This window comes from Procambarus clarkii, chromosome 55 (assembly GCF_040958095.1).
Source record: "Procambarus clarkii isolate CNS0578487 chromosome 55, FALCON_Pclarkii_2.0, whole genome shotgun sequence".
NCBI classification, from domain to species: Eukaryota; Metazoa; Arthropoda; class Malacostraca; order Decapoda; family Cambaridae; genus Procambarus; species Procambarus clarkii.
The window spans coordinates 32,065,915-32,080,205 of NC_091204.1; the positions used below are offsets into that span (position 1 = coordinate 32,065,915).

The window sequence follows — 14,291 nt, forward strand, 5'->3', positions numbered from 1 at the left end:
AGCTCCAGCCCTCCCCCCCCACTCTACTGGGAGGGGTTGGTTCTGGACCTGTAGCTCCACCCCCCCCTCTACTGGCAGGGTGGTGGTGTTGGACCTGTAGCTCCAGCCCCTCTCTATTGGCAAGGGGTTGGTGTGGACCTTTAGCTCCAGCCCCACTCTACTGGCAGGGGGTAGGTCCTGGACCTGTAGCTCCAGCCCAACTCTACTGGCAGGGGGTTGGTCCTGAACCTTTAGCTCCAGCCCCACTCTACTGGCATGGGCTGGTACTGGACCTGTAGCTGCACCCCACCTCTACTGGCAGGGGGTTGGTGCTGGACCTGTAGCTCAAGCCCCACTCTACTGGCAGGGGTTTGGTGCGGGACCTGTTGCCCCAGCCCCCCCCCCCTCTACTGGCAGGGGGGTTTGTGTTGGACCTGTATCTCCAGTCCCCCCTCGACTGGCAGGGGGGTTGGTGCTAGACCTGTACCTCCAGCCTCCTCTCTACTGGCAGGGGGTTGGTGCTGGACATAAAGCTCCAGCCCCCCCTCTACTGGCAGGGGGTTGGTACTGGACCTGAAGCTCTAGCCCCCCCCTCTACTGGCAGGGGTTGGTGCTGGACCTGAAGCTCTAGCCCCCACCCTCAACTGGCAGGGGGTTGGTGCTGGACCTGAAGCTCCAGCCCCCCTCTACTGGCAGGGGGTTAGTGCTGGAGCTCCAGCCCCCCCCCCCTCTACTGGCAGGGGGTTGGTGCTGAACCTGTAGCTCTAGCCCCCCCCCCCGTCTACTGGCAGTGGGTGAGTGCTGGACCTGTAGCTCCAGCCCCCCTCTACTGGCAGGGGGTTCGTGCTGGACCTGTAGCACCAGCCCCCCCCTTCTACTGGCAAGGGGTGGGCGCTGGACCTGTAGCTCCAGCCCCCTCTACTGGCAGGGGGTTGGTGCTGGAGCTCCAGCCCTCCCCCCCCCTCTACTGGCAGGGGGTTGGTGCTGAACCTGTAGCTCAAGCTCCCTCTACTGGCAGGGGGTTGGTGCTGGACCTGTAGCTCCAGGCCCCTCTACTGTCAGGGGGTTGGTGCTGGACCTGTAGCTCCAGGCCCCTCTACTGGCAGGGGGTTGGTGCTGGTCCTTTTGCCCAAGCTCCCCTCTACTGGCAGGGGGTTGGTGCTGGACCTGTTGCTCCTGCCCCCCTCTACTGGCAGGGGGTTGGTGCTAGACCTTTTGCACAAGCCCCCCTTTACTGGCAGGGGATTGGTGCTGGACCTGTACCTCCAGCTGCCCCTCTACTGGCAGGGGGTTGGTGCTGGACCTGTAGCTCCAGCCCACCTCTACTGGCAAGGGTTTGGTGCTGAACCTGTTGCCCCAGCCACCCTCTACTGGCAGGGTGTTCGGGCGGCACCTGTAGTTCCAGCCCCCCCCCCTCTACTGGCAGGGGGTTGGTGCTGGACCTTTAGCTCCAGCCCACCTTTACTGGCAGGGGGTTGGTGCTGGACCTGTAGCTCCAGCCCCTCTCTACTGGCAGGGGTTTGGTGCTGGACCTGAAGCTCTATCCCCCCTTCTACTGGCAGGGGGTTGGTGCAGGACCTGTACCTCCAGCTGCCCCTCTACTTGCAGGGGGTTGGTGCTGGACCTGTAGCTCCAGGCCCCTCTACTGTCAGGGGGTTGGTGCTGGACCTGTAGCTCTGTAGCTCTAGCCCACCTCTACTGGCATTGGGTTGGTGCTGGACCTGTACCTCCAGCTGCCCATCTACTTGCAGGGGGATGGTGCTGGACCTGTAGCTCCAGCCTCCCTCTATTGGCAGGGGGTTGGTGCAGTACCTGTAGCTCCAGCCCCCCTTACTGGCAAGGGTTTGGTGCTGCACCTGTAGCTCCAGCCCCCCTCTACTGGCAGGGGGTTCGTGCTGGACCTGTAGCTCCAGCCCCCCCCCCTTCTACTGGCAAGGGGTGGGTGCTGGACCTGTAGCTCCAGCCCCCCTCTACTGGCAGGGGGTTGGTGCTGGAGCTCCAGCCCCCCCCCCCTCTACTGGCAGGGGGTTGGTGCTGAACCTGTAGCTCAAGCCCCCTCTACTGGCAGGGGGTTGGTGCTGGACCTGTAGCTCCAGCCCTCTCTATTGGCAAGGGGTTGGTGCTGGACCTGTAGCTCCAGCCCCCCCCTCTACTGGCAGGGTGGTGGTGTTGGACCTGTAGCTCCAGCCCCTCTCTATTGGCAAGGGGTTGGTGCTGGACCTTTAGCTCCAGCCCCATTCTACTGGCAGGGGGTGGGTCCTGGACCTGTAGCTCCAGCCCAACTCTACTGGCAGGGGGTTGGTCCTGAACCTTTAGCTCCAGCCCCACTCTACTGGCATGGGGCTGGTACTGGACCTGTAGCTGCAACCCCACCTCTACTGGCAGGGGGTTGGTGCTGGACCTGTAGCTCAAGCCCCACTCTACTGGCAGGGGTTTGGTGCGGGACCTGTTGCCCCAGCCCCCCCTCTACTGGCAGGGGGGTTTGTGTTGGACCTGTATCTCCAGTCCCCCCTCGACTGGCAGGGGGGTTGGTGCTAGACCTGTACCTCCAGCCTCCTCTCTACTGGCAGGGGGTTGGTGCTGGACATAAAGCTCCAGCCCCCCCTCTACTGGCAGGGGGTTGGTACTGGACCTGAAGCTCTAGCCCCCCCCCCTCTACTGGCAGGGGGTTGGTGTAGGACCTGAAGCTCTAGCCCCCCCCCCTCAACTGGCAGGGGGTTGGTGCTGGACCTGAAGCTCCAGCCCCCCTCTACTGGCAGGGGGTTAGTGCTGGAGCTCCAGCCCCCCCCCCTCTACTGGCAGGGGGTTGGTGCTGAACCTGTAGCTCTAGCCCCCCCCCCTTCTACTGGCAGTGGGTGAGTGCTGGACCTGTAGCTCCAGCCCCCCTCTACTGGCAGGGGGTTGGTGCTGGACCTGTAGCTCCAGCCCCCCCTTCTACTGGCAAGGGGTGGGTGCTGGACCTGTAGCTCCAGCCCCCCTCTACTGGCAGGGGGTTGGTGCTTGAGTTCCAGCCCTCCCCCCCTCTACTGGCAGGGGGTTGGTGCTGAACCTGTAGCTCAAGCCCCCCTCTACTGGCAGGGGGTTGGTGCTGGACCTGTAGCTCCAGGCCCCTCTACTGTCAGGGGGTTGGTGCTGGACCTGTAGCTCCAGTACCCCCTCTACTGGCAGGGGGTTGGTGCTGGACCTTTTGCCCAAGCCCCCCTCTACTGGCAGGGGGTTGGTGCAGGACCTGTTGCTCCTGCCCCCCTCTACTGGCAGGGGGTTGGTGCTGGACCTTTTGCACAAGCCCCCCTCTACTGGCAGGGGATTGGTGCTGGACCTGTACCTCCAGCTGCCCCTCTACTGGCAGGGGGTTGGTGCTGGACCTGTAGCTCCAGCCCACCTCTACTGGCAAGGGTTTGGTGCTGAACCTGTTGCCCCAGCCCCCCTCTACTGGCAGGGTGTTCGTGCTGCACCTGTAGTTCCAGCCCCCCCCCCCACTACTGGCAGGGGGTTGGTGCTGAACCTGTAGCTCCAGCCCACCTTTACTGGCAGGGGGTTTGTGCTGGACCTGTAGCTCCAGCCCCACTCTACTGGCAGGGGTTTGGTGCTGGACCTGAAGCTCTATCCCCCCTTCTACTGGCAGGGGGTTGGTGCAGGACCTGTAGCTCTGTAGCTCTAGCCCACCTCTACTGACATTGGGTTGGTGCTGGACCTGTACCTCCAGCTGCCCATCTACTTGCAGCGGGTTGGTGCTGGACCTGTAGCTCCAGCCTCCCTCTATTGGCAGGGGGTTGGTGCAGTACCTGTAGCTCCAGCCCCCCTTACTGGCAAGGGTTTGGTGCTGCACCTGTAGCTCCAGCCCCCCTCTACTGGCAGGGGGTTGGTGCTGCACCTGTAGCTCCAGCCCACCTCTACTGGCAGGGTGGTGGTGCTGCACCTGTAGCTCCAGCCCCCCCCCCCCCCACTCTACTGGGAGGGGGTTGGTTCTGGACCTGTAGCTCCAGCCCCCCCCCCTCTACTGGCAGGGTGGTGGTGTTGGACCTGTAGCTCCAGCCCCTCTCTATTGGCAAGGGGTTGGTGCTGGACCTTTAGCTCCAGCCCCACTCTACTGGCAGGGGGTAGGTCCTGGACCTGTAGCTCCAGCCCAACTCTACTGGCAGGGGGTTGGTCCTGAACCTTTAGCTCCAGCCCCACTCTACTGGCATGGGGCTGGTACTGGACCTGTAGCTGCAACCCCACCTCTACTGGCAGGGGTTGGTGCTGGACCTGTAGCTCAAGCCCCACTCTACTGACAGGGGTTTGGTGCGGGACCTGTTGCCCCAGCCCCCCCCCTCTACTGGCAGGGGGGTTTGTGTTGGACCTGTATCTCCAGTCCCCCCTCGACTGGCAGGGGGGTTGGTGCTAGACCTGTACCTCCAGCCTCCTCTCTACTGGCAGGGGGTTGGTGCTGGACATAAAGCTCCAGCCCCCCCTCTACTGGCAGGGGGTTGGTACTGGACCTGAAGCTCTAGCCCCCCCCCTCTACTGGCAGGGGGTTGGTGCTGGACCTGAAGCTCTAGCCCCCCCCTCAACTGGCAGGGGGTTGGTGCTGGACCTGAAGCTCCAGCCCCCCTCTACTGGCAGGGGGTTAGTGCTGGAGCTCCAGCCCCCCCCCTCTACTGGCAGGGGGTTGGTGCTGAACCTGTAGCTCTAGCCCCCCCCCCGTCTACTGCCAGTGGGTGAGTGCTGGACCTGTAGCTCCAGCCCCCCTCTACTGGCAGGGGGTTCGTGCTGGACCTGTAGCTCCAGCCCCCCCCTTCTACTGGCAAGGGTGGGTGCTGGACCTGTAGCTCCAGCCCCCCTCTACTGGCAGGGGGTTGGTGCTGGAGCTCCAGCCCTCCCCCCCCCCTCTACTGGCAGGGGGTTGGTGCTGAACCTGTAGCTCAAGCCCCCTCTACTGGCAGGGGGTTGGTGCTGGACCTGTAGCTCCAGGCCCCTTTACTGTCAGGGGGTTGGTGCTGGACCTGTAGCTCCAGGCCCCTCTACTGGCAGGGGGTTGGTGCTGGACCTTTTGCCCAAGCTCCCCTCTACTGGCAGGGGGTTGGTGCTGGACCTGTTGCTCCTGCCCCCCTCTACTGGCAGGGGGTTGGTGCTAGACCTTTTGCACAAGCCCCCCTTTACTGGCAGGGGATTGGTGCTGGACCTGTACCTCCAGCTGCCCCTCTACTGGCAGGGGGTTGGTGCTGGACCTGTAGCTCCAGCCCACCTCTACTGGCAAGGGTTTGGTGCTGAACCTGTTGCCCCAGCCACCCTCTACTGGCAGGGTGTTCGGGCTGCACCTGTAGTTCCAGCCCCCCCCCCTCTACTGGCAGGGGGTTGGTGCTGGACCTTTAGCTCCAGCCCACCTTTACTGGCAGGGGGTTGGTGCTGGACCTGTAGCTCCAGCCCCTCTCTACTGGCAGGGGTTTGGTGCTGGACCTGAAGCTCTATCCCCCCTTCTACTGGCAGGGTTTTGGTGCAGGACCTGTACCTCCAGCTGCCCCTCTACTTGCAGGGGGTTGGTGCTGGACCTGTAGCTCCAGCCTCCCTCTATTGGCAGGGGGTTGGTGCTGGACCTGTAGCTCCAGCCCCCCTTACTGGCAAGGGTTTGGTGCTGGACCTTTTGCCCCAGCCCCCCTCTACTGGCAGGGGGTTGGTGCTGGACCTGTAGCTCCAGCCCACCTCTACTGGCAGGGTGGTGGTGCTGCACCTGTAGCTGCAGCCCCCCCCCACTCTACTGGGAGGGGGTTGGTTCTGGACCTGTAGCTCCAGCCCCCCCCCTCTACTGGCAGGGTGGTGGTGTTGGACCTGTAGCTCCAGCCCCTCTCTATTGGCAAGGGGTTGGTGCTGGACCTTTAGCTCCAGCCCCACTCTACTGGCAGGGGGTAGGTCCTGGACCTGTAGCTCCAGCCCAACTCTACTGGCAGGGGGTTGGTCCTGAACCTTTAGCTCCAGCCCCACTCTACTGGCATAGGGTTGGTACTGGATCTGTAGTTGCAACCCCACCTCTACTGGCAGGGGGTTGGTGCTGGACCTGTAGCTCAAGCCCCACTCTACTGGCAGGGGTTTGGTGCGGGACCTGTTGCCCCAGCCCCCCCTCTACTGGCAGGGGGGTTTGTGTTGGACCTGTATCTCCAGTCCCCCCTCGACTGGCAGGGGGGTTGGTGCTAGACCTGTACCTCCAGCCTCCTCTCTACTGGCAGGGGGTTGGTGCTGGACATAGAGCTCCAGCCCCCCCTCTACTGGCAGGGGGTTGGTGCTGGACCTGAAGCTCTAGCCCCCCCCTCAACTGGCAGGGGGTTGGTGCTGGACCTGAAGCTATAGCCCCTCTCTACTGGCAGGGGGTTAGTGCTGGAGCTCCAGCCCCTCCCTCTACTGGCAGGGGGTTGGTGCTGAACCTGTAGCTTAGCCCCCCCCGTCTACTGGCAGTGGGTGGGTGCTGGAGGTGTAGCTCCAGCCCCCCTCTACTGGCAGGGGGTTGGTGCTGGACCTGTAGCTCCAGCCCCCCCCTTCTACTGGCAAGGGGTGGGTGCTGGACCTGTAGCTCCAGCCCCCTTCTACTGGCAGGGGGTTGGTGCTGGAGCTCCAGCCCTCCCCCCCCCTCTACTGGCAGGGGGTTGGTGCTGAACCTGTAGCTCAAGCCCCCTCTACTGGCAGGGGGTTGGTGCTGGACCTGTAGCTCCAGGCCCCTCTACTGGCAGGGGGTTGGTGCTGGACCTGTAGCTCCAGTCCCCCCTCTACTGGCAAGAGGTTGGTGCTGGACCTGGAGCTCCAGCCCCCCCCCCTCTACTGGCAGAGGGTTGGTACTGAACCTGTAGCTCAAGCCCCCCCCTCTACTGGCAGGAGGTTCGTGCAGGATCTGTAGCTCCAGCCCCCCTCTACTGGCAGGGGGTTTGTGCTGGACCTCTAGCTACAGACCACCTCTACTGGCAGGGGGTTGGTACTGAACCTGTAGCTCCAGCCCCACTCTACTGGCAGGGCTTTGGTGCTGGACCTATAGCTCCAGCCCCAATCTACTGGCAGGGGGTTGGTACTGGACCTGTAGCTCCAGCTGCCGCTCTACTTGCAGGGGGTTGGTGCTGGACCTGTAGCTCCAGCCCCCCTCTATTGGCAGGGGGTTGGTGCAGTACCTGTAGCTCCAGCCCCCCCTCTACTGGCAAGGGTTTGGTGCTGGACCTGTTGCCCCAGCCCCCCTCTACTATCCGGGGGTTGGTGCTGCACCTGTAGCTTCAGCCCACCTCTACTGGCAAGGGTTTGGTGCTGGACCTGAAGCTCTATCCCCCCCTCTACTGGCAGGGGGTTGGTGCAGGACCTGTAGCTCTGTAGCTCTAGCCCACCTCTACTGGCAGGGGGTTGGTGCTGGACCTGTACCTCCAGCTGCCTCTCTACTTGCAGGGGGTTGGTGCTGGACCTGTAGCTCCAGCCCCCCTCTATTGGCAGGGGGTTGGTGCAGTACCTGTAGCTCCAGCCCCCCTCTACTGGCAAGGGTTTGGTGCTGGACCTGTTGCCCCAGCCCCCCTCTACTATCCGGGGGTTGGTGCTGCACCTGTAGCTCCAGCCCACCTCTACTGGCAGGGGGTTGATGCTGGACCTGTATCTCCAGCCCACCTCTACTGTCAGGAGGTTGGTGCTGGACCTGTAGCTGCAGCCCCCCTCTACTGGCAGGGTGGTGATGCTGCACCTGTAGCTCCAGCCCCCCCCCCCACTGTACTAGGAGGGGGTTGGTTCTGGACCTGTAGCTCCCTCCCCCCCCCTCTACTGGCAGGGGGTTGGTCCTGGACCTGTAGCTCCAGCCCAACTCTACTGGCAGGGGGTTGCACCTGAACCTTTAGCTCCAGCCCCACTCTACTGGCATGGGGTTGGTACTGGATGTGTAGCTGCAACCCCACCTCTACTGGCAGGGGGTTGGTGCTGGACCTGTAGCTCAAGCCCCACTCTACTGGCAGGGGTTTGGTGCAGGACCTGTTGCCCCAGCCCCCCCCTCTACTGGCAGGGGGGTTTGTGTTGGACCTGTATCTCCAGTCCCCCCCTCGACTGGCAGGAGGGTTGGTGCTGGACCTGTACCTCCAGCCCCCTCTCTACTGGCAGGGGGTTGGTGCTGGACCTGTACCTCCAGCCCCCCCCCTCTACTGGCAGGTTGTTGGTGCTGGACATGTAGCTCCAGCCCCCCCTCTACTGGCAGGGGGTTGGTGCTGGACCTGAAGCTCTAGCACCCCCCCCTCTACTGGCAAGGGGTTGGTGCTGGACCAGAAGCTCTAGCCCCCTCCCCCTCTACTGGCAGGGGGTTGGTGCTGGACCTTTACCTCCAGCCCCCCCCCCTCTACTGGCAGTGTGTGGATGCTGGACCTGTAGCTCCAGCCCCCCACTACTGGCAAGGGGTGGGTGCTGGACCTGTAGCTCCAGCCCCCCTCTACTGGCAGGGGGTTGGTGCTGGACCTGTAGCTCCAGCCCCCCCTCCTACTGGCAAGGGGTGGGTGCTGGACCTGTAGCTCCAGCCCCCCTCTACTGGCAGGGGGTTGGTGCTGGACCTCTACCTCCAGCTGCCTCTCTACTTGCAGGGGGTTGGTGCTGGACCTGTAGCTCCAGCCCCCATCTACTGGCAGGGGGTTGGTGCTGGACCTGTAGCTCCAGGCCCCTCTACTGGCAGGGGGTTGGTGCTGGACCTGTAGCTCCAGTCCCCCCTCTACTGGCAGAGGGTTGGTGCTGGACCTGGAGCTCCAGCCCCCCCTCTACTGGCAGGGGGTTGGTACTGAACCTGTAGCTCAAGCCCCCCCCCCTCTACTGGCAGGAGGTTTGTGCAGGACCTGTAGCTCCAGCCCCCCTCTACTGGCAGGGGGTTGGTACTGAACCTGTAGCTCAAGCCCCCCCCCCCCCCTCTACTGGCAGGAGGTTTGTGCAGGACCTGTAGCTCCAGCCCCCCTCTACTGGCAGGGGGTTGATGGTGGACCTCTAACTACAGACCCCCTCTACTGGCAGGGGGTGGGTACTGGACCTGTAGCTCCAGCCCCACTCTACTGGCAGGGGGTTGGTGCTGGACCTATAGCTCCAGCCCCACTCTACTGGCAGGGGGTTGGTGCAGGACCTTTAGCTCCAGCCCACCTCTACTGGCAGTGGGTTGGTGCTAGACCAGTAGCTCCAGCCCCCCCTCTACTGGCAAGGGTTTGGTGCTGGACCTGTTGCCCTAGCCCCCCTCTACTGGCAGGGGGTTGGTGCTGGACCTGTACCTCCAGCTGCCCCTCTACTGGCAGGTGGTTGGTGCTAGACCTGAAGCTCCAGCCCCCCTCTACTGGCAGGGGGTTGGTGCTGGACCTTTAGCTCCTCCCCTTCTCCAAACTGGCAGGGGGGTTCGTGCTGCACCTGTAGTTCCAGCCCCCCCCCCTCTACTGGCAGGGGGTTGGTGCTGCTGGACCTGTAGCTCCAGCCCCCCTCTACTGGCAGGGGGTTGGTGCTGGAACTGAATTTCCAGCCCCCCCTCTACTGGCAGGAGGTTGGTGCTGGACTTGTAGCTCTAGCCCCCCTCTACTGGCAGGGGGTTGGTGCTGGACCTGTAGCTCCAGCTGTCCCTCTACTTGCAGGGGGTTGGTGCTGGACCTGTAGCTCCAGCCCACCTTTACTGGCAGGGGGTTGGTGCTGGACCTTAGCTCCAGCTCCCCTCTACTGGCAGGGGGTTGGTGCTGGACCTGTATCTCCAGCCCCCCTCTACTGGCAGGGGGTTGGTGCTGGACCTGTAGCTCCAGCTGTCCCTCTACTGGCAGGGGGTTGGTGCTGCACCTGTAGCTCCAGCCCACCTCTACTGGCAGGGTGGTGGTGCTGCACCTGTAGCTCCAGCCCCCCCCCCCACTCTACTGGGAGGGGGTTGGTTCTGGACCTGTAGCTCCAGCCCCCCCCCCTCTACTGGCAGGGTGGTGGTGTTGGACCTGTAGCTCCAGCCCCTCTCTATTGGCAAGGGGTTGGTGCTGGACCTTTAGCTCCAGCCCAACTCTACTGGCAGGGGGTTGGTCCTGGACCTGTAGCTCCAGCCCAACTCTACTGGCAGGGGGTTGGTCCTGAACCTTTAGCTCCAGCCCCACTCTACTGGCATGGGGTTGGTACTGGAGCTGTAGCTGCAACCCCACTTCTACTGGCAGGGGGTTGGTGCTGGACCTGTAGCTCAAGCCCCACTCTACTGGCAGGGGTTTGGTGCGGGACCTGTTTCCCCAGCCCCCCCTCTACTGGCAGGGGGATTTGTGTTAGACCTGTATCTCCAGTCCCCCCTCGACTGGCAGGGGGGTTGGTGCTGGACCTGTACCTCCAGCCCCCTCTCTACTGGCAGGGGGTTGGTGCTGGACATGTAGCTCCAGCCCCCCCTCTACTGGCAGGGGGTTGGTGCTGGACCTGAAGCTCTAGCCCCCCCCACTCTACTGGCAAGGGGTTGGTGCTGGACCTGAAGCTCTAGCCCCCCCCCCTCTACTGGCAGGGGGTTGGTGCTGGACCTGAAGCTCTAGCCCCCCCTCTACTGGCAGGGGGTTGGTGCTGGACCTGAAGCTCTAGCCCCCCCCCCCGTCTACTGGCAGGGGGTTGGTGCTGGACCTTTACCTCCAGCCCCCCCCCCCTCTACTGGCAGTGGGTGGGTGCTGGACCTGTAGCTCCAGCCCCCTCTACTGGCAGGGGGTTGGTGCTGGACCTGTAGCTCCAGCCCCCCCTCCTACTGGCAAGGGGTGGGTGCTGGACCTGTAGCTCCAGCCCTCCTCTACTGGCAGGGGGTTGGTGCTGGAGCTCCAGCCCCCCCCCCCCTCTACTGGCAGGGGGTTGGTACTGAACCTGTAACTCAAGCCCCCCCCTCTACTAGCAGGGGGGTCTGTGCTGGGCCTGCATCTCCAACCACTTCTCTACTGGAAGGGGGTTGGTGCTGGACCTGTAGCTCCAGCCCCCTCTACTGGCATGTGGTTCGTGCTGGACCTGTAGCTACAGCCCCCCCTCTACTGGCAGGGGGTTGGTCTTTGACCTGTACCTCCATTCCCCTCTACTGGCAGAGGGTTGGTGCTGAACCTGTAGCTCTAGCCCCCCTCTACTAGCAGGGGGGTTGGTGCTGGACCTGCATCTCCAACCCCTTCTCTACTGGAAGGGGGTTGGTGCTGGACCTGTAGCTCCAGCTCACCTTCTACTGGCAGGGGGTTGGTGCTGGATTGTAGCTTCAGCCCCCTCTACTGGCAGAGGATTAGTCCTGGATGTTGTGATGGTGTCCCCTACAGTTTCTCTCATATGCCAGGTTTAAGAGTCATATCAGCTTACCTGCAGGTTCTCTGAGGCGCAGGGAATCTTTTGAGGTATGAGGCTTTCAGAATGGTTGTTAATTTGGGGAGAAATTTGCGTTTGTAAATTTGCAGAGAAGTGGAAAATTCGCGCCCTGGGTACAACAAAATGGCGCCGCCTGGCTTACAAATCCATCATTTTGTGTACGACGCCCTCTGATTCGGTGGCTGAGGTCACATGACTTCATTGACCAATCAGAGCCCGCCCCTGGGTCTTTGACGTCACCGAGAGACCTGGCCCGCCTGCAGAGCACCAGGCGCTCAGAGATACTCGGCGCTTCGTTGAGAGAGGACGTGCGCCGATTGAGCTCTCTAGTTTTGAGGTCTAGGAGCCTCCATAAGTGGATATACACAGCCTGACGAGTATATAGTGACTAACAAGGACTGCAGAACTTCAGGGAAGTGCGAGGAAGCCTAATCCAGCGGTGAAAGGGCGCCGAGGACCGTGTGCTAATAGTTTTGGAGAAGTTGAGAGAGTTACGACGGCTGGAGGAGTGAGTGACTCGCTGTCGGTGGAACTCCAAAGCATTCAGAGCTGTTGTGATCAGATCACGCCCACTAGGAACTCAGAAGGAAGAAAGTGCATCCTGATCCTTGAGTGTGGTCTCGGTGAAGGAATGCTTGAGGGAACGACGCATGCAGTGACGAATGGATGAGCCAACGCCCAGGAACATCACTCAGGGAATGAGCACGGAGATGCCGAGGATCTTCACACCTATGGACTGGTGATGCTTCTGGAACACTGGGAACAACGCGAGGAACGGAGTACCCAACGGGTGACTGGAGCCTAGGTGTCTGAGGACGGGATATGTTAAGGTAGATCATATTTCCCTCCCATAATTCCCTTGATTGTTAGGCAAGATAAGCCTATTATTATGCGTAGGCATTTATTAGAGTGCATATAAGTCATAGGAGTAGATTAGGCTGTGGGACAGCACGTATATATTATTCTACTGAGTGGTGAAGACAGCGTGTGGCCGCCCGTGGAGGAGTGAGGAGCGACGCTGACGGAGCCGCCCCAGTGAGGAGGGGCCAGTGATCCCTTTAATTCATCAGCTGATGCGAGCTGCTGGCGGCCACCAGAGGAGCCTTGCTGTCATCATTATTATTATTATTTCCATAAATTCATACATGTATCTTGTGTGTTGTAGTATACTTTGAGTAAACTTTTACTATTTTATCACTGCTTTTGGTATAACCTCCATCTCATTGAGCTTTGTGGTTAATAACATGATTATACTGTACTGTTACTGGAATGACAGAGAGAGAGACCCTGTGTTGGCAACACGACATGAGATTTGAACACTGGTACTGGCATTCCCTAATGAGTGACCCTGAGGTGGCAACATGACTGTACATTTGAATTCTAGTATTGGCAGCACACAGTAAGGTCCTAGGCTGCTGTATATATATTATATTACTTTATTAGTTGACTTTATTAATAAAAATGTTTCAGGTGTTAGAGCAAAATGTTTCCTATATATAAAGTCAACTCTCATCTTGATGTGTCTCCATGTCAAAAGTGTTTATATAGAGGCAATACTACACTCAGTTGGGTGAGAACAATGTGACCTTCAGCAGCGTACCTTCACTGAGGTGTGGACAGTCTTGACATTTGAGAAGAGTTCCCGGCACTTCTGGAGCCAATCTTCTACCTTCATGCTGCACTCATCAGCTGTGCCTATGGTTGTGTAAACTTCCTGTGGGGTGTTGACTGTGTCGAGGCTCCCAACATGGCCTGCAGCTGAGTCTTTCCTTCCTCTCCTTGTGTTGTCAGATCCACCACACTGGTATCCTCCAGTTCCAAGAGCTTCATTGCTGACTTGTTCTCCTCTACCAGAGCATAGAGTCTGTCCTGGAGCTGGAGGTGGCAAGTCTTCCAGTCCCCCAGCTGCCCCCGGTACTCCCCCAGCTGGGACAGTACCTCTTCACAGCTAGTAATGAGGCTGCTGATACTGCTCTTCTGCTCCTGCACCAGGGAATCTAACTTCTTTTTTACTGGTACAGTTTTCTTTTGTGTTAGCTGGATATCTTTCAGTTTCCTAACAAATGCCTCCACAGCATAGCTAATTGGGAACTGAGTAGCAGCTGTGGCAGCATGCTCGGCACGGCAGCTGGGGCAGGTTAGTTGACCATTCTCGATAGCATTGTCAATACACTGGGAGCAGAATGTGTGGCCGCACGGCAGTGTGCGAGGCCGTAGCTGATTGTCATCATAATCGTTATAACACACTGAACATTCCTCTGGCTTGTTATCCTGTGGAAAGAATATTTGGTTAAGCTATATGTATTATTACAGTACAGTGTCACCTCGAAAAAAAGTAATATTACAGTACAGGTACTTCATTTACTAATAGTAATTTTATAATATTTACATACATTTTTTGTATTAGCTATTCAAGAGCAGAGTTAATATTACTGACAGATTAACATATCCACAGCAGGGCCAATATTTTTTATAAATATATCCCGGAGTATAGGATAATATTTTTAGGTAACATATGGCAGCAGTAGGGCTGCTTGCAAGCCGTACCCGAGATTACAGACTAACAAAACCCGTCCTTACTTTCTTACGAATATTGGAAGGAAATGTATTTATCGTATGTGATAATGGAGGAAAGATCAAGTATTCTTAGTTTAAGTTGGTCTTAATCCCTCGAAAGGGAAGACAACGAAGGGAGCGCAAGTCCCTCAAGATGCTCACAAAGTAATGGGAGTACTTAAGCGAATTTTCATTGTGGGAGATTCCCAGGTGAGGTATTTGGCTAAAACGTTTTGTGCCAGGGATAGGGGAAACAAGTTAAGGGTTTGCTATTCGGGAGCAGGAATTGGTGATATTGTTAACAACATGAATGATGTTATAACTGGAAATGGGAACAAACCCATTATTTGTATCAGTGCCGGTGAAAATGTTGTAGGACAAGTTAGGAGTGAGACACTGATACAGAGGTCTAAGACAGCCATAGAATTAGGAGCAAGGGAGGAATCCCGGTCATATGTGGCATTCTTCCAAGAAAGGGA

At 59.5% G+C, this 14,291-nt stretch overlaps 1 protein-coding gene across 1 annotated transcript in view; it reads right to left on the bottom strand.

The window, feature by feature from the left end:
- LOC138352981 (nucleolar transcription factor 1-like) overlaps positions 1 to 14,291 on the bottom strand; it is a 48,180-nt gene that overhangs the window by 7,396 nt on the left and 26,493 nt on the right. Inside the window, exons 3-4 of the mRNA XM_069305645.1 lie at positions 13,195 to 13,527; positions 11,650 to 11,776 (exon numbers count right to left, since the gene is read on the bottom strand). Coding sequence (XP_069161746.1) covers positions 11,650 to 11,776; positions 13,195 to 13,527 — 460 coding nt within the window. The remainder of the gene's footprint in view (positions 1 to 11,649; positions 11,777 to 13,194; positions 13,528 to 14,291) is intronic.